Source organism: Anser brachyrhynchus (genome assembly GCF_964034855.1).
Source record: "Anser brachyrhynchus genome assembly, chromosome: 10".
Taxonomy (NCBI): domain Eukaryota; kingdom Metazoa; phylum Chordata; class Aves; order Anseriformes; family Anatidae; genus Anser; species Anser brachyrhynchus.
The window spans coordinates 12,880,139-12,899,724 of record NC_137705.1 but is presented as its reverse complement, the minus strand read 5'-3'; the positions used below and the strand labels follow the sequence as shown (position 1 = coordinate 12,899,724).

Genomic DNA, 19,586 nt, shown 5'->3' with positions numbered 1-19,586 from the left:
AAGACAAACCATGCAATACTTACCTTATTTATTTTGTATGCTGAAAAACTACAATGTTTGTGAATAATTGCGAGAAACCCAGTCTAACCCCTATTAGCGTGAATGTTTCTCTAACATCCTTTAGCACGGAGCTTAGGCAAGGAATGTATATTCATTTGACTGTATATGTATTTTAGATAAAAAGTAAAATTTTCTTCCAGTTCAAAGGATATAAGCACAAACAGCGGCAAATTTTACCGTACTGCTAACCGCAGTAAACAAGAAGCTCAAAAACACGAACTCAGCTCTTATTTTCTAAAAGATACATATCGGTAACCATATGTAGGCATATTCTTTAGAATCTGTCAGCAGTCAGCTGAGACACAGAACTGCATTGTATGATTAGATTCCTCATTCAAAACTAATTACTATGAAGGTGAAATTATGGATACCACATATATATATATATATGCACATGCCTGTGTTAAAAATACAATGTTTTATGCAACTCTACCTTCATCATGTTTGCATTATCCAATTTAGCCTCTTCCAGTTTGGGCTGCAGCTGAACTAGCTCTTGTTTCATCTCACCAACCTATACATATGCAAAAGAATTAACCATGATTCTGAATTGCAAAATATAATTTCCAACAATTTATTTAGAACCCAGATTTTATCCAATGACTAATTTACTGGTGGAAGAAAAAAAACCATTTGTTTTCAAATCAAAACACTTCAGAGACTTATTTTTATCTCGTGTACAATCACTAATTTTACGAAGTACATTCATTTTTAGTACATTCACATAACTGTTTAGGAAGGGAAGCTCTGTTCACATACTGCTTAGAAATGCATGCTTAGAGGCCTTTGGACTCTAACATGACAGCTATGAATGCAGGAAAAAAAGGCAAAACAAATTTATTGTATTTTTACTGTTTAAGATTGACCAGAATCTTGAGATAATTTGTTTGAAATTAATCACACAAATTATTAGGTATAACAGAAAAATAATATATCATAAAAAACCTGTATGGGTCACTTTTATATTTGCTGAAATGTACTGCCCCTCATTATTAGAAAATATATTTTTTAAACAATAAATATTTTGTTCACACAGACCCAAACTAGAATGCAAATCATTTCTTAATTTTAACCAGATTTGGAACCAGAAAATTAAGGCTGCTCCCCATTTTAAGGATTTTAATCCATTTCTAAACCTCCACATACTTAAAGATCTGAAGTAGTGCTTTTGACTTATCTCTCTAGCAAAAGACCTGCTTCTGCCAACCACTCTGTATTTTCAGTTCCACTTCCGTCCCAAATCACCTGTGATTCAGCAAAAGCTAGTTTATCTAGTCCATTCACGTATTTCTTCTTGGCTGTCATTACAGAGTCTCGTTTCTCAGTCAGAAGTTTCCGAAAGGCAGCAATAAGTTCAAGATAAGAAGTGGGAGTAACATAATTATGGCGTTTGAGACTTTGAAAAAACCTATTAGAAATAAAGAATACCTTTAATTGTTGTTGTTATTATTATTGTTATTGGCTTAACTATTGGTAGAAAAGGTATGCAGTGAACTATTTGTCAGTTAACAGAAGTAAATGGTTTCCACAATTTTATATATTTTAGGCAGACAAAGCTTATACATTAATTTATAAGACAGAAATGAGTAGTAATGAAACTCAGCCACCTATCTTGTTCCTTGCCCCTTACAAATCAATTTTTGAGTTCTCTGATGTTCATTTTACTCCTTTCATTAGCATAATCTTTTTATTCTTAATATTTCTAGAAATTAATGTGTTGTTTTTAAAAGAAACAGACTGACCTTGAGGAAAGTGATAAAACTGAAGTATGAAAGTATTGACAGATGGGCACAACCTCCTGACGCTCACTGTCTGTGAGCTCAAGTGTTTCTAAGAACTTATTTGCCACACGCTGAAGGGCATCTTCGGGCCATGGCTGATGGAGAAATGAGGAGAGAAGAATGTGTAAAATTTAGCTGCTGGCAGTCTTCATAATTTAAAGAGATTTTTCACCATTTGAAATACCAGTATGAGACACACTAGTCCCAACTAGGTCTCAGGAACGATGAACTGATATGAGAGTTACATCAGGCAGCAAGGTCACTACCCATGCAATCTGTTCTGGTGACTCCTGGATGATCTTCTAGTTAAAAGCTGCATATTGTCACGCTATCCAAACATTTCTGCATCTATGTTATCCTTTGGTAGATGAATCAATTGACTTCAGCACCAAGCCAACCTATAAAGTTAACTGCACTTTAACTGAGAATAACTTTTCTTTTTAGCAAGGATCAGTAGTTTTCCAAGTTTTATTCTGATATAAAAGATTTACTTACAGTATTCCAACAGGACTTGTATTTGCTTAACAGACAGCAGAAATTACAACCATTGTGCAATCACACTGAAATGTTTTCTCTAGTCCTTTAAAACATATATATTATGAAAAAAATGACAAATTACCATCACCAAACTACATCACTACTCACTCCTGTAGAAGTGTAAAATTTGTAGCAACAAAACATGAATTTCTTTAGTTCAAGAAATACTGAGACTACACACCAAAGAGCTCCCAAAATATTGCCAAAACTGTCTATGCTATTTCAAAATTTTGAAAAAGAGTAATTCTATATCATGAAAACACAGACATGGTTAAAAAACTGACATAGTTTATTGACAAAAAAAAAAAACACAAACACAAATATTTTCACATACCTGGAACCAATCAATAGTACAGCAGTTGATGAGTGAGGGAAACTGTCTCAGGCGATTGCGGAAAGCATCTCCAATTGGGCTGAATGCTACCACGATATGGAGATTTTCTTTGCAGCAGTTCACGAAAAATGCAAATAAGGCCAAGGGACTGAGTTCTTCATGTTTATTGCCAGCCTGAGCTAGTGTACGAACACCCTTGGGAATGATACATAGGGTAAAAGCTGTTATATAATTTCTCAATAAGTACTTCAGAAGTCCTTTAACAATCCTGTTAATGACAGTAACACCATGAAATATTTTTTTAATTGATAAATGAAATAAGTAGACTAAACTAGAAAGAAAAAATGAATACTAAGTACTAGTTGAGAATAAGTAAATGAATAAATATTGTAAATATTTATGAGTATGTAAACATGAGTAAATACTACATTTACTGTAAATCTGTGACACTAACAAATAATTCTAGAAAAGATCACCTGTTGCGCTGAACAACTGAGAATACATCAGAACAAAAATTGGAAAAAAAATAGATTCCAACTGCCAGATAGACAAGACACGTTAGGATAAGACAGATGGCTAAGACACATTTTGAAAATCAAAAATTTAAATTAGCTCCCTCATGAAATAAAGGGCCAAAGTCTTCAGGTGATGAACAAATAAAATTAGACTTAATTACAACCCATCTTCAGTCACTCAAACAGATTTAGGATATATGAACAGATGAGGCAAATTAGTACTCCCATTACGCAAGAACACATGTTGTTCTCATCTACATTTAAGTGCTATATAAGTTCCCTAAACAACACTTCAAGACATTAACTTACTGAGAACATTTTCAATATTAATATTACACTAAAATATGCTGTATTTACCTAATTGGAGAGGAATATTCAAGTTTCAAACATATTCTATTGATTTACTTCAAAAAAACCCTCTCTCTCTCTCTTAAAAAAAAAAAAAGACTACTTCATGAAAGTATTATCCTCAATTAACAATCCATGAAACACTTAGGCCTTACTATTAACTCCCTACAACTCAACTTATTCCACCACAAGAACATGTATGCTTTATATAACCCTGCAATTAAAATAAATGACAAAAATCAGATTAGTAGCAATAAAGTGGAAATGTTTTGATGAAGCAGATTTAAATGAGTAACAAGTAACTTTGTCCCAGCTGGCATATTACAGGTAGCTACCAAGTGCTAGCATACACCAATTGGGTATGTTTGTACAAACTGTAAAATTGTAAAAGGGACACATTATGTATGCAACTTGAGATATACAGAGATTGATGCCCCTACCTCCCCCAACCAGTGATTGCTATTTTGAAAATTCCAAGCATGATTTAAGTTATATTTGTTTATTTATTAATTGCCCAAGTACACTGCATCTTTACTTCTAAGCCTGATTTCATGGAGCACCCTCTCCCAGCTTCTCTCTGATCAGATGTGTCAAGACTATGAAATGCTGTCAAACAGTGCCCTAGACTACAAGAGTCTACTGACAAAGACAGGCTGTCTTTTTCTCAAAATACATCTTTGTCCTGAATGGATCAATGAAAACATTATGAGGTACATTCTTCTTCTGCACAATATAATGCAAAAAATAACTATGGCTCCAGCATATTAACATATTTGTGAACAACGTTCCCTATGTGCACATCTTAAGGGGTTTGTGAACAGAGTGTGAGGTTAGAATTAAAGCATGTAGTAGGCATAAACTATTCCAGCTTACTAATAACTAGCTGATTTATCTAAAAATCTCAAAAAAACTCACAAAATTGAATGCATATATCCAAAAGCGACTTTGAATTAAGGCATACTTCATACTGAACTGATAAAGTAGCTTAAATGGGAAATGACAGAGAATTTATAAAGATACCTCTATAATTTCTTGTTTTTCATCTGCTGCAAAAAGATTGGGTACCTCCCCAGTGTTGAGGACACTGTCAATGTCTTCTAAAAAACTTTCTTCTTTAATTTGTGCGTCTGTGATTATGAATACAGTTTTCAAGCCCTTTACACCTGCGTTCTTCAGCAGCCTCTAAAAATGCAAGACAATTAAAATATCGTATAGTCTGAAACATCCTTTCTCAAAATCAAGTCAAAATGCAAACAGGTTATTAATACTCACTTTCAGGTCTTCTCTCCACTCATTTGTGCCATAGGTTTTTGAAATCTCTGGTTGAAAAACGCACATTTTTGACATAAATGCTGCTAGACGAGTCAAAGACTGACGTCCACTTCCTCCCATTCCAACCAACAAAGCATTACCCCCTGGCTGCTTCAGTATACGGCTTATACGAGACAAATGTTCCAACACATACCTAAATTTGAAATGTGTTAATTACCAGAATGGCAGAAATATATATACATCTGTGCACCAATAAACCCATTAAAAATGTACAGAAGTGCCATCTCCAAAACAAATTTCTGAAGGCACATGGAGGGTGAGAAAGGGAGTTATATACACCACGATAAAATAAAATCAAAACCAAATGTTTTATAATTTATATGTGAAATAGAGAAGGGAACAACATCTTCAGAAAGCAGTATCTGCACATCACTGAGAGCCCTGCCTACTGTGGAAACACAACCATGGTTTATTTTGGAATATGTCTTAAAAATAGTTAAAGCACTTCAAAGAAGTCTTGTTCATTTTGATTGATTAGAAAAATAATGTAGTCAAATGAGGATGTTATCCATGAGAGGGATAATCTCTAGATGTATCTCTAAGGCTAAAGTCATACATGTTTCTCCTTCCTCCTGGCTACCCTTCTGTGAGGTAACTGGGTTATTGCTTCTATGCTCAGGAAGAAGCCTTCAATCTGAGGCTGTCAGCTCTTCACACTCCCAGTACAGTTGTATATACAGGTACTTACAAATCCAGATTGTCAAAATGACCTAGACTAAATAAACTGTGTGTAAACGAACTAGTCATCTTCACAGATCATCTACAGGTCAAATTACACTGGCAATTATGACGGGACAGTAACCTCTACCAACAGGGAGGTGGCTGCAGGCTAAACTGACATCAATCTTCACTGGTAACAGAAGCCCAGCAGAAGTCAAGCACCCACCAGATTTGGTGCACAAGGCTTCTGTAACAGCTGAAGAATACATTCAAAGAGTCTCTCAGGAAAAAAAAAAAAAAACTTCTCATTATTTACTCTCCGATAGAAAAATGCAGAGCCGTAACAGAAAAATTAGTTCATTTCCATCCAAAAAAGTGGAATACCAGGAACACATAAAAGGGACGAAACAAAAAACACAGCCTGCAAAATTGGATACGCTGAATTAGCAACTACTGGTCAGAGCTCTTTGTATTACAATAATACAGAGTGTACACACCTGAAGACCACAAGGTTCATTCCTGTTTTGTGCGTTTGATTATATTCATCCAGACACTGCTCTACAACATCACCGAACAGCTGAACGTTTGGAATTTCAACATAAAGTCTTTCATCTCCCTCAAGTTCTGGATTCATGTAGTCACCAAAAAACAAACTTCTCATGTTTTCTTCTGTCACCTATTGTATATATACAACAAATTATGAAGTAGTGTTTAATAATAATATTTCTCAGTAGGAATTTTAGGAAAGAAAGGAGAATTTAGACAAATACTCAAGAGAGCAGAATAAGCACTCTGAAATATTTTAACTCACAAACAACAACCACCTCAAAATTCTGTATTTCCCAGATTAAACAATATTCTTTTAAAAAAATTTGTTCTTGAACATAATTGTCTTGATTAGCCATTTATAGTCTCATGATAGTAACTGCCAGATTATATCAAATTTGTAAGATGTATGTTTCACAAATTTCAACATATGAAATGGGCAACTACGACCACCAAGTTATTTCTTCTATACAGCAAAGAATTGGGGGGGGGGGGGGGGGGGGCGGGGTGGGTCAAGGAATATGACATGACTTATACAACATTCAAAATATTAAAATGTCGTTACAATTACAGAACGCAGCTTACCACATGATAATTCAAACATGGGCTAGATTTAAAAAGGGAATGTTTTTTTTCTCAGTAAATCAGGTCTCTGGAAGTTACATTTTAAATTAAATGTTATTTTGAAAAAGAAGTTTATATATGACAGTCAAACACCTTCCAAACATTTTCACTCGTTTTTTTCAAAGTCATTTTGCCAAATTCAACTCTAATTTTCAAGCATACATAATCCAAAGTCACACTTGTGATAGAGAAATTTTCTAGTCCTAAATTTTTAACAAAAACAATGATTTTGCAACCGCTTAAATGAGATACTCACAGGGGTGTTTTTCTGCCTCAGATGTGCAAAAACTGAATCAAATGCTTCTTTGAAATGTTCTTTGACAATATCTTTAACTAAATTGAACAACCATGCTCTATCATCGTCTTCCACTAGACGGTCATAGAAGACACGAAATACCTCATGTACAAACAAACGAATCATTATGTGTTTGCTTTCAACTGAATTTCTCTTAATGAGCAAACAGCCATGGATAACACGTGAAAAGTCACGCAAGTTGAATGTATAATGAGATTTGGCTGGTGTGGGCAAAAGATTTTTGATAGCTTTCTTATACACCTAAAGGCAATAAAAAAAAAAAATGAGCAAAAATTGACAAGACATTAACACTGACTGTATTATTATAATTATTATAATTATTCTTATAATAAATATTTTAAAACATCTTTCTTCCAAAATTGTATTTTTCTAAGGAAAACATTTATATTTCCTAATAATATCTAAAGATCTCAAAGTCCTGTGAATATATCGGATTCTTCTCATGAAGTTCTGGAACATATATGCAATATTAATCTAAATTTCCAAATGGGATAAGTAATCAGTTATTTAATGCTAATTTCCCAGTTTTCAGGTGTTTGAATCTCTTTGTTTGTATACCTACAAATTACTCAAAAATAAAAAGAAAACCCACAAAAATGATGAATGGTCAGATTAAGAAAATATTTTTGATGATGTTTTACTGTAACTTTGAATGCATCAGTTGTCAATAGCTTATGTTGTATGATGGAAATAATGTCATTTGACATTACATTTAACATATGTAACATGTTAAGGGAATGCCAGCAGAGGACACTTTTGATCTGTCTCTGTGTACTCATGTGAAGAAAATTATCAAACATTAAACTTGCAAAACAAAACAAAACAAAATGCTAAAACAAAAGTTTAACAGTCATACTATATCCATGGTACTGTCTACACACTTATTTCACCTGTTATCTCATATCCAAAGCCTAGTTCTTCCATTACACTTTAATCCTAGGAGTCAGAAGATACTACTTACTTGGATGTAAATCCATGCTAGAATAGATTCTCTATCCTGACAGCAGTGAACAGTTTAAATAGCATATATAGTCAAATGCACTCAAACAGCTGTATGTAATAACTGTACTGGGCTGCTACTATTATTTTCTGCCCAAAGAAGCAAAACTTTCTTGCAAATTTCTTCCTTTTTTTTAGAAGGATAACTGAAAGCACAAAGAGATTTCCAGTGGCAATATTCAGTCAGCCTCATCATTCACACTTTGAATGTCTTATCTGACAGGAGTTCCCAAATATCAGCTCTATAAGGCCTTGGAACAAGGTGGATTCAGTCTTGAATACAGCCTTGGGTATAAGCAGAACTAGTGTGTACATGTAAGAAAGGCCTCAGTTCTGCAGCAGAAGAGAAAGTCACTTGCTATAATTCCAAACTCATGTCCCCTGTGAAACTTGAGCCACTTGATTTTGCCTTTGGAGCTTATCGGATTTTTTGTCAGAATTCCTCACCGGTCAAATATGAGCTACCTGATGCATTTCAATTTTGAATACTTAATGGTAGGCATTAGATTTGTTAACATTGCTACTAGTTTGGGCTACATAAGCTGTTAAAGCTATATGTATGTGTAAGACGTTGTCTTCAACTTGATGCTTCTTTGCAAAGATGTCACCAATTGCCATTCCTTTTTTGCACGTGGTACCTTGCAAATATGATACTTGCCAAAATCTGCAACATGGAAGTTGGAAGAGTCTCCACAGAAGTGGAGAGCATGATTTCTTCAATCTTAGTCTCTCAAAGAAGGATCTGGGGAGTGTTGCAACTGCTATTTTCATTTTGCCTTTGCATGAAATAGCTTCTTGTGCCTGTCTAACCCCAAAGAGACTGCAGTCTGACCTACTTGATGTATGTGGATAGGTACCATGAAGCCCTTATTAACATACATTCAAAAAGACTTTTCCTAGAATAAGAAAGTTACTGCAGCCATAAAGCTAAGACAATTTTATCACAGCATATGAGGCTGTATGTTAAAAACAACAAGGAACAAAATATATAAAATCTCTATTTCACCAATTAAGTTATTATAGAGCTAGTGGAATTTTACTAAACAAACTAAAGGAAACTTCCATTAAAGTACTCTCCTCTTACCTCTAAAGTGGCAGTGACAATTTGATTTCCAATTGAGAAGAACTCAGGAGGAAATTCCTGAGCCCGTAGGTAGAAAACTACTACAGTAGAGAAGATGCGGACCATTGTTTCATCACTAAAAGAATTAATAGTGCAAATGTTGAAGTGTCGCAAAAATCGAGGAGTAACAGGATTCCTCCCACCACCTGGAGGCCCCATAGCAGCAAGTAACTGTATATCAACGAGTGTAATTTTGGATGTATCCTTTAAATCGTACCTTCAAAATAAATCGTAATGTGACATTTAGTTAGAGAAAGATATAACACATTTGTTAAAGGTTAAATGCACCCATACTACAGAATGCTCTGTGTGCATAACATATGTACATACATATAAAAATATAACAATTAAAGCCAAAAAACAATAAAACCCCAAACTAGTCTTGTAACTAATTATGCCCCAGATCATCTTAACACATCAAGCTGGCCTGAAAGAAAGATTATTTGTTTAATAAGGGTTAAATAAAACCTGATCTGAAATTTTGAAACAAATATTTAAAACTGTAGTGTGGCAAAATATATATTCTCTCTATACAAGAGTATCAGACATTTGAGCAGTGCCTGGAATCACAAAAGTAACAGTATTCAAGAAATGCCTGGAATCACAGAGTAATTCAGGCTGGAAGCGACCCCAGGAGACCACCTGGTTCAATCTTCCAATCAAAGCTGAACCAAAAAATCTCAAAAGCTAGGAAGAGATACAGCTTGTTTCTCTTCATGCCTACTACCAGATCTGATTTCAATGTTATTAAAAAAACAAAAGTTAATTAAAAATATTCTAATGACCAAGAGAATCTTGGATATCAGTAAAAAACAATGTATTGAGTAAAATCAAAAGTTACATATAATTGCATTCTAAAAAATAGGTCTGCCAATTCACTGTGAGGGGGAGGAAGAGAATGGAAAGTAACAAAGAACACTGAAAAAAATAAAAACAAAGATAAATGCTGACACAGAAAAATTAAAGTGTAAAAGAATGATTTTATTTATATGTAAAAATACTGAATTTCAGCAATAGCCAATGCACAAAAAAAACCCTGATTATCAATTTCCTAAATCGAAAAATCACTTAAAGAGCAACATAAAAGTTGCTTCAACTTTAAATAATATGTTTTTCATACAAACCAAAGCTATCATAAAATTTACAAAGTATTTTAAGAAAGTTTTAAAAAGAAAATTCAAGCGAATAATAATATCACCAAAGGCAGCAACTTGAACTTTTCACTTTTATTTCAAATAATTACCAAATTCCATGGTCAAAGAACTGTCTTAAAAGTTCTATAGGAGGCTGTGCACCGTACTTCTCCAAAGCAGGCATATTCATATCATCTACAAAAATAATGCACTTTTTTCCCATTGGAGGGCCAAAGACTCCTTTACGCCTCTTGTCCAGCCTTGCCATAATAATGTTCTACAATGCAGACAGGAATATTCAGAACACTGATTAAATATTCATATAGATCATCTTTTTGAAGCACTAATTGTCTGTTCTACCAACCTGAGTCTGATTGGCACTGGTTCGAGCTGAAAAATTAATGAAGAAGGGAAAATAGCGCTCCTTTTCCAAGTTGTTCATTAACTTGTCCTTGACATATACAGATTTCCCAGTACCTGTTGGTCCCACTAAAAGCAGTGGTCTTCACCAAGAAAGAAAGAAAGAAAAGAAAGCATAGACCACAGAAATCTAAACAACTACAAATTAATCACAACTAGAAGACAAAGGCTCTAAGTTTTCCTATCTCTAAAAATATTAAAAGCCTTAAAAAAAGAAGCTATAATGTTTTAAAATACTCATTCACATAACCTCTTTGTAATTGACAAAGGGATCAGAGGTGGAGAAAGAGACATTTCTCATTCTCTCATTCTACTGGCTTTGGAGTATATATGGACTTATGTGGAACTTAAATTTATCCTGATAGGTCTTTCAGTAATTTAAACTTCATAAAACTTTCAGCCTTGAAATTCAACCTGAAATTGTTACATTTCGTTCTTTTGTATAATAATATATAATAATATATTTATACACACACATATATATAATATAATTGATTTTAACTTAGGACAAATCAAAGAAAAAATATATATTTCAGTACTAAAGAAGAAAGAGTACAAAAATTCCTCAAGCTGTTGTTGTAACTGAATCATCAGAAAGACACAGAATGAACACACTAAAGCAGAATTATAACAGGACTTCATTGAAACAAAACAAAACAAACCTAGACTTTAAGGCAACAAATTGTATTCTTCATAATAAATGCCTATTTTTAACAAGCCAAACAAACTTTGAGGGCTTGATAAAAAACATGAAGTCAATGGAAAGAGTAAAAGATGTTTCTACATATGACAAATAGTTCTGAGATTTGTATTGAAGTTACTGACTTTCCATGGGCAATGAATAGTTCCATCAAATAGGTATATCTGACTGTGTCCATAGTTGGGACTATAATATCTTGAATCTTCAAGTTTTTATCACTGTAATTAATATTTTTAATAAATCCATTCCAATGAACCCAACATCCTCTGCCTTTCAGCTAGGAAAAAATACAGAGGTAAAATTAAGGCTTTTGGTTAGGAAAAAGAAAAACAAAACAAAACAAAAAGCAACCAGACAAAAAAAAAAAAAAGAACATATGCCTAACTTTAGAACAGCAAGTAGAATCTAACATTTCCAATGGATACGATAAACACAACTGTAACATAAACAAGTTGCCCACAGACACAATATCCATCTTTATAGAAAGTAGCCATCTTTCCTTCTATGCAAAACCAGACTTGACCCTGTCAGCTTAGCTTTATCTAAAAAGGGACCATAACTGCTGTGCACAGCTAGGTATTGTCTGAAAAAACAAATTGGTCAGCATATTAGTATTTTAAAAATAATAATAAATGAAATATGCACTATAGGATTTGATTCAACACCAACACTTTACAACATCCAACAATCTTTGTAAAGTTAAAATATACATCTACCTCTATTTTCCTTCCTTTCAAACTGCAAAAATTTACTTCAATCAAGACAGAAGCAAGCAATCTTACCTCAAACACGTAGTCATAGACCAAGCCTTTCTCTTCAAAGGGACATTCCCATTTTCCCACTACCTTTGGTGCAGGATTTCTTCCAGATTTTCCAGCCAAAATTTCCCTCAAGAAACTATCAAAAATAATTCTGCTATCACCATCACAAGTTCCACCAATGGACCAGATTGTGGCAAAAGCAAAGCAACCCTGCAAAGGCAAAAAGGTGAGCAACTGTCTAAAAAGATGACATAATCTAACACTGTATAATCTCATTAACAAACATAATTCTGAAAAGTATTTAAGCATAAAGGTGTTACAGGTTGCCCTTGAATAAACTTGGTCTAAAGAAATCTAGAAATCTGAGTAATGACAGAGCAAACTAAAACCAACTTGAGAAAAAAAAAATAGAGGCCATGGAGTAAATTATTATGTCACATGACAGAGCCTGAGAATAGCTCAGTTGTGGTCTCATGGATTCTCTAATAGCAAACCAGAATCTAGGAATTTTCAAATTCAATTTTAAATACAGGTTCCTACATTCTGGTGTTTGTTTTTTTCCCCATCTATCTTAAGAACCACCAAACAGGGTTAGACAGAGGGTCCACCTACTATAACTTCTAGAGAAAACTTGTCCCAAGGAAATTTTGCTCAAACAAGTCAATTGGTAACAGTAGTTATCTCAGATAACTGGAAAAACAGTAAAATATCTAATCACATTTGTTACTTGCTTTGCTGCTGTCACACCTGGGTACTTCCAAAGTTTGTGGGAAGGGAACAACAAAGAAGCAAAGTTGTTTCTCATATCTTTTACTCCTAAACTAAATTGTTTTTGTTAGTCCAATTAGTTTTGAAAACAGGCATATGCAGAAACAGATACATACACATTTTACAGCATGATTAAAAAACAAGCAAACAAAAAACACACAAAACCAACCATAATCCACACATGGATGTTTTTGTTGGTGGGATCTTCTTGTACATGTTGACAAATCAACATTTCAAAAAGCCGTGTAAGAGCTACTACAATACTGCTATTGCTTGTAGGTACCAGTTCCTAAGAGATGCAAAAGGAGGGGTATTATACATTACGAGTTAAGTTAGCTTACATTTTGGAGTCAAAATACTGAAGTAATTAAACGATTAGCTAATTCAGAACAAATACTCGAAGGCAAGATTTTCACTGATTTTCATTCAAAAGATCATTTACTTCTCTCTACCTTTGAAATGTCACAACATATAGGTTGTTAACCATGTTCAGAGCTACCATGGGACCTCCTATTCTTACATCTTAAAATAAAAAGAAAACACACAGAAACAACTACAACAATGAACAAGCAAAAGCCCATGCACTAAAAAGCATGCACTAAAAAATGCATAGTTTGCAAAAAAAACTACATGTACATTTCCCTAAAACTTAAAAAAGTGCTTTCTCTATTCAAAACAACATCTTTAAAGGAAAAAAAAAAAGAGAAAAAAAAAAAAAACACAACACACAGAAAACCATCACCAAAAATGCAAAAAGGGGTGACTTTCCACTCAGTACTTTGAATGATTAATTTATTTTTGAAAAGAACAAGGTGGAAACTATGATGAACTTACAACACATCTTACCTAATGTTCTCTTTCCAACTTTTCACACCGGACACAAGGGTTGCACTTCCCAAAATAATGGGTGGCTGCTGCATAGACACTGTAATTATCCTCGTCAAAAGAGAACAGCTCTCACTACCCAAGTAACAAGAATGCAGGTGGATACCTAACTACTGCAGGAAAAAATTACAAACAATACCTTGCACTGTTTCTGACGGAGTTGTAATGCTGGTGGTATTAACCAATCAAAAAGTCCCTGCAGAAGATCTTGATGTACTTTTAGGTTAAGAGGTTCAGGCAGTTTACTTAACCAAGAGGTAACAAGTGGTGTCCAGCCCAGTTGTGAAGGCTCCAAATAAATCATGCCACAGCGACTGACTGTAGCAGGCTAGGGAAGAACAGTAAACTCGCTTTATTATATATTTAATTTATTGAACTTAGTTTTATATTTCCATTAAATACAGAACTTACAGATGCCTGGGAAAGGTCCATTGTTTCAAAAATTAGACTCATCTGAAGGGACATTTGGATGATTTCTCCACTCATCAAACAAAGCTTCAATTAAGAAAAAAAGGAAGATTACAAAAAAAGAAAACATGCAGTTGTCAGTTACCCTTCCTATCACACTGGAGATATACATGAAAATTAGCAAATCCAAGTTTAATCAGAAGCAATGCCAACCACATAAAATGTTTAATAATTTGGAGCAATAACCAGTAGTTTACAAGAAATACCTAAATTCTTCACTTACACCATAGTACTCCACATTATCCCACCAGTAGGTTCATTACCAATAACTATCAACCCTATATATGACAGGATAAAGAAAGGCAGCAAGCAGAAAGGATATCTGCTACTCTTGTTGCTAATAACGAAGCATTCCAGTTGGAGATCCACCTTTCCTGCTTATAAGAACAATAGTTCAAATTGAGTATTTTCACAAATTATCCAAAATTCAAATGCAAAATGTTGTCTGTAATTTTTATATACACTTGCAAATTCCTAAGGCCCATTTTTAGAAGTTGTATGGTTACAACTTTAACTTCAGAATTTAATATTGAAAATGCAACCTTTTTTGTTTTCAGTTGGGATTGCAGAAATTTAAGCACTTACAATTAGAGACAACTTTTGAAACTGTGGACTTTACATTAATTGTAATTTATTTTTTTTTTAATTTAAAATTGAATTATTCATTTTCATTAAGAACATCTTATATTAAGGGATTAGTATACATTAAACATCTTACAGGTTGATACTATGATTATGATTCCAATACAGAAAAAAGAAAACAACAAAAACCAAACACAAAACGTAATGACTTATTCCCAAAGCCACCTTGCATTTGAAATGCCAAGTTTGTCTGTTTGCTTTTGTGTTTTTATAGGTAGAAGAATACTTTCAAAATGTCATATATCATTTAGGCGTTTATTTACACTGATACCTTTTTGTTGTCATCCAGAACGGTGTTCATGCTTTCTATCCACAGAGTATCAATTGGGCCATCAAAGATAACCCACTTGCGTTCAGGAGTCTCAGATAATGCAAATTCTCTGAAAGTATTAGCAACTATACCATCTGTCCACTAGAAGGGGAGAATGTAGGAAGGAAAGGTAAAAAGACATAGTATACATATTTCAATTTAAACTACCAGTAATCCTATTAGTAAGTATTTGTCAAAGGCTTTTTTAATTGAACTGAAAAAAGTAAACTATTCCTTTTCATTTTTCTTCTCTTTAACTATTCTCTTGCTCTGCAGAGAGCAGAGTACAGCTTTGCAGTTTCACAAAGGGCCATGCAACATCAGCAAATTTAAAAACAGACGGTGATCTTTCGCCTTTAAAAATCCATTTTGTTAAAATAAACAGAAGACAGGGAATTCATTTCACAGAAAGTTAGAAGTGTTTTTTTTTCTGGCTTGCATTGGCTTCTTCCCAGACTCATCCTAAGTTTCAGTATTTCATATTCACTTTTCTATATCCTTTTTTCTCCAAACCTAAGTTTTACAGTGGGGAACTGATGAGTTTGTAAGTTTTTCCAGATAGTTTTGGCACTACTTTGATTACACTAGTTCAGAACTGACAGAGAAATGAATCCAGTTAAGTTTGGTATGTCTCCCTAGCATGGATAGAGCTATATTAGGACAATGCCTCTCAGAATGGCATTGCTTCTTTTGCATATTAAAACCTACATAACTTCATACACACTTACTGCTGCATTATTTTCAACACTAATTTGAAACCAGCCATCTAAGTATGAGTTAGAACAACACTAATTAAAATAGTGTTCTCATGTGCGTTTAAAGTGATAAAACCACAAATTCAACTGTTTACTATCAAGGATCAAGGAGGTCTCACATATATGGGAAAAGTTAAAAAAAAAAGAAAGAACCCATACTGTTATGTTTGTTTATTGATTCTTAAAACCAACGAACCAGTAATGTTATTAACAATACAACCCTACAAACACTGGATTCCAGAGAATGAAGAAACACTGTCTGGAAGTGGGACTTAAAAAAGCAGAAGCCTTTCCTGGCCTGAAAACAGCTGTGCAATAACACCATGAGTTAACCTAAAGTTAAAATGCAGTTTAAAAAGTACATTCATACAATCGCCATGAAAGCCACAGCATGTGACAGGAAGAAACAGATAAAGACAGGCAATTGCTACACACTATTTTAAAAACATGCATTACCTCATGAGATACCAAATCAAACTGCCCAAAAAGCTGACCCATAGTGATTGATTTTGGATTCACAGTCCTAAAAATTACTCTTTCTTCTTCACCATAACTACGCTCTTTCATAAGAGACAGCGTATCCGCCAACACATGTAGAACTTTGGTCTTCCCAGAAAACGGTTCCCCTACCAGCATAAAGCTGTTAGATGGAAGAAAAAAAAAAAGGAGGAAAGAAAAAAAAAAAAGCTATTAATAGATGTCTTGCAATTTTTACTCTTACAGACCACATGAAGGCCAACATCATCATCCATATGCTTAAATATTTTGGTAGATCTGGCCCATATACCTAGAAAATAACTTTTTAAAGGTGTTGCAATCAAAATCATACATGAACTTGCAAGCCTATATTGTGTATCTGCCTGATTTTTACAACACGCACACACACACACATCACCCCCACCCACCCCCTAGGAACACAACAGCAGAGATCTGATAACCAACACACAACACCATTGCTCACTACAGCTGACTGATGGCCAGTCAATCTCCGAGCAATGGCAGCCCCCCTGGCCAAGTGCCCCCAGTTCCATTGCTCAGCACAATGCCACATGGCACGGAATATCCCTTTGGCCAGGCTGGGCCAGCTGTCCTGGTTGTCCCTTTCCAGCTCCTTGTGCACCCCCAGCCTGCCCACTAGCCAGTGGTATGAGAAGCTGCAAAGTCCTTGACTCAGTATAAGCACTGCTCTGCAATGACTGTAACATCGGTGTGTTACCAGCGTTATTCTCATGCTAAATCCAAAACACAGCACCATGCCAGCCACTATGAAGAAAATTGGCTCTATCCAGGCCAAAATCTGGACACTAGATTCACGAGAATTTTGGTACACGTTAAAGTAGTATTGGTAACCAACTGTTTCAACACAAACATTTTGCCACCATTAAAACCTTTTATATGTGATATAGACAACCACGGTATAAACCCAAATGACAACAAATACAGCTTGTGAAACAGCAATGGGAATCTTACCCATGTCTAACAATCATCATTTCATACGTCTGTATCATTTTCTCTATGAAAGCTTTTACAGGTTGGACATTATGTCGAATACAACATTCACTCGCACATTCCAGAAAATCCTAAAATCAAAACAAATCAGTCTTATCATTTGCTACAAGTTTTTCTTTTCTTTTCCTCCCCTCCCACTTTTAAAACCCTGTTCTTGTGTTTACAAATTATAAATGTATAATTCCAGATTAAGTATATTTATTAATTTTATTCATTAGTAAAATTACAAGTAAATATTCATCACACCATATCAATTAAATTCATCTCTTGGACTACAGTAGAACAGTTTATGATCATTGTCAAGGGTTTCACATTAATTAATAACTGAAATACTACTAATCAGAATACAGCAAACATCCCTGCAAAAAAAATCACTTCTGTACTTCCTATGCTAGAACAGGAGTTAACTACAAATTTTATCCTGCAGGAAAGGCATATCAGCAGCAGCAAAGCAACACTGTGCATCAGTATACTACACTTTTGACAGGAGTCTAGTATTTACTGGAAAATTTTTAAAAGTGAATCCATTCTGTTTTTTCCACCATCTTTATCTTTTTCCCAGTGATCCTCCTACAAAGGAACTGTGCTTTATTTGTTATAAGCAAAACAAAATGCAAGCACAAAGCTTAATCTCACTGAAATATATCCAACAATTAGGATCAATTACATCCAAAATTAGGATGGAAATCAGCCAGACTCTGAAATCCGGTAAATTTGCAGATCAGTTTCTGATTTGTAAGATGCTTTACACAGCCCTTCTGGACATAAGGGAACTCAGATGTGAATTAAACTCACAACAGATCCAAGAATTTTCTGTGGTACAAAGTTTCATTGCAAACATTCACAATTTTCCATATCTCACAACAACTCACAGATTACTGTATTAATTACACTTGGTTACAAGATAAACAAGCAAAACTGATAATTTTTACCAACAAAAAGTTACAAATATACTTACATTGTAGTCTGCATCAGGAAGTTTGATTCCAGGAAATAGATCACTAGTTATACCCATGAACAGAGGTATATCACATGACAAAAATTTGGGCTCGTTCACGTCCTTAATTGATCTAAGAAGCTAGAGAAAACAATTACACAGCTTATTGTTCTCATTAGAAACAAAGAATAAACTGTTCAGAAATTAAAACAATATGTAACAAAGATTATTAATTATATGGTGCCTTTGATAAGCAGTTAAACACAACTGTGCAATCAGCAGAAGAGCACTGGAAAGTGCAGCATGTACTTAACAGATGTTACTAAAAAATAAAAAAAGACAATCTTTGTTTCACAAATAGGGAACCTAAATAAAGTGGAGCAGTGACATGACAGTGAAGATGTGGTGGAAATACCCTCAGAACTCAGAACTGCATGCACCAGTAAAATTCCTCATGAATTATTCCTTGAACTCACCAATACATCTTCATCTTGCTTCGGAAATTTCAATTTTAGATTCCCAGCAGCCACCAAAACAGCTTTAACTGCTCGCATACCATAGTCATAGTGATACTGAGAGGAAAGCTGTTCTGAGCAAAGCCTGTAGGTCATTACTATCTTCACCGACAGTGACTTTGCATTCAGAAATCCATATGAATACAGAGAAATTTCTGCTATCAGAGCATAGTTAGGAACCATCATGGCTACTGTTCGGAAAAGAACCTGAAACATATACCCAAAGAAATATCTTTAGATAATTTTTGTGGGTAATGGATCATCCCACCACAGCATTTCTACTTTCTACTGAAGTACTGCTTAATATGATTATGTAGATAAGCTGTGGATCATTTACACTGTCACACTGGAAAGCAGTAGTGTGCAGAACACTGGGAGCCAATCAAATAGAAAAATTTGCTAATAAAATCTGCTAATTTATGCAGAGACAGTTTATGACTTGCTAGGAAGCTAATGTAAACACAACACCATCAAGATTCATCTCCATGTACACGTCAATGCAGGAAAGACACTCTGCAGCTATTTCCCCTCAACACTGCCTCAGAAGTGCAGTTTGCCGCTTACACTGACGCATCCAACACAGCAGTAAGTGATGTAGATAGCATGAG

The 19,586-nt window shown here is 34.4% G+C and overlaps 1 protein-coding gene across 2 annotated transcripts in view; it reads right to left on the bottom strand.

The window, feature by feature from the left end:
• Positions 1-19,586, bottom strand: part of DNAH12 (dynein axonemal heavy chain 12) — a gene marked incomplete at its 3' end in the record, with an annotated part of 69,025 nt that overhangs the window by 23,154 nt on the left and 26,285 nt on the right. For both annotated transcript variants that reach the window (XM_080606145.1, XM_080606146.1), the window contains 21 exons: positions 18,940-19,185; positions 18,485-18,604; positions 17,488-17,597; positions 16,474-16,657; positions 15,224-15,364; positions 14,254-14,337; positions 13,982-14,170; positions 13,127-13,246; positions 12,211-12,399; positions 11,554-11,705; positions 10,673-10,811; positions 10,419-10,585; positions 9,137-9,392; positions 6,994-7,293; positions 6,065-6,243; positions 4,848-5,040; positions 4,596-4,757; positions 2,713-2,907; positions 1,803-1,936; positions 1,306-1,468; positions 494-574 (listed from right to left, as the gene is read on the bottom strand). In XM_080606145.1, coding sequence (XP_080462271.1) covers positions 494-574; positions 1,306-1,468; positions 1,803-1,936; positions 2,713-2,907; positions 4,596-4,757; positions 4,848-5,040; positions 6,065-6,243; positions 6,994-7,293; positions 9,137-9,392; positions 10,419-10,585; positions 10,673-10,811; positions 11,554-11,705; positions 12,211-12,399; positions 13,127-13,246; positions 13,982-14,170; positions 14,254-14,337; positions 15,224-15,364; positions 16,474-16,657; positions 17,488-17,597; positions 18,485-18,604; positions 18,940-19,185 — 3,504 coding nt within the window. The remainder of the gene's footprint in view (positions 1-493; positions 575-1,305; positions 1,469-1,802; positions 1,937-2,712; positions 2,908-4,595; positions 4,758-4,847; positions 5,041-6,064; positions 6,244-6,993; positions 7,294-9,136; positions 9,393-10,418; positions 10,586-10,672; positions 10,812-11,553; positions 11,706-12,210; positions 12,400-13,126; positions 13,247-13,981; positions 14,171-14,253; positions 14,338-15,223; positions 15,365-16,473; positions 16,658-17,487; positions 17,598-18,484; positions 18,605-18,939; positions 19,186-19,586) is intronic.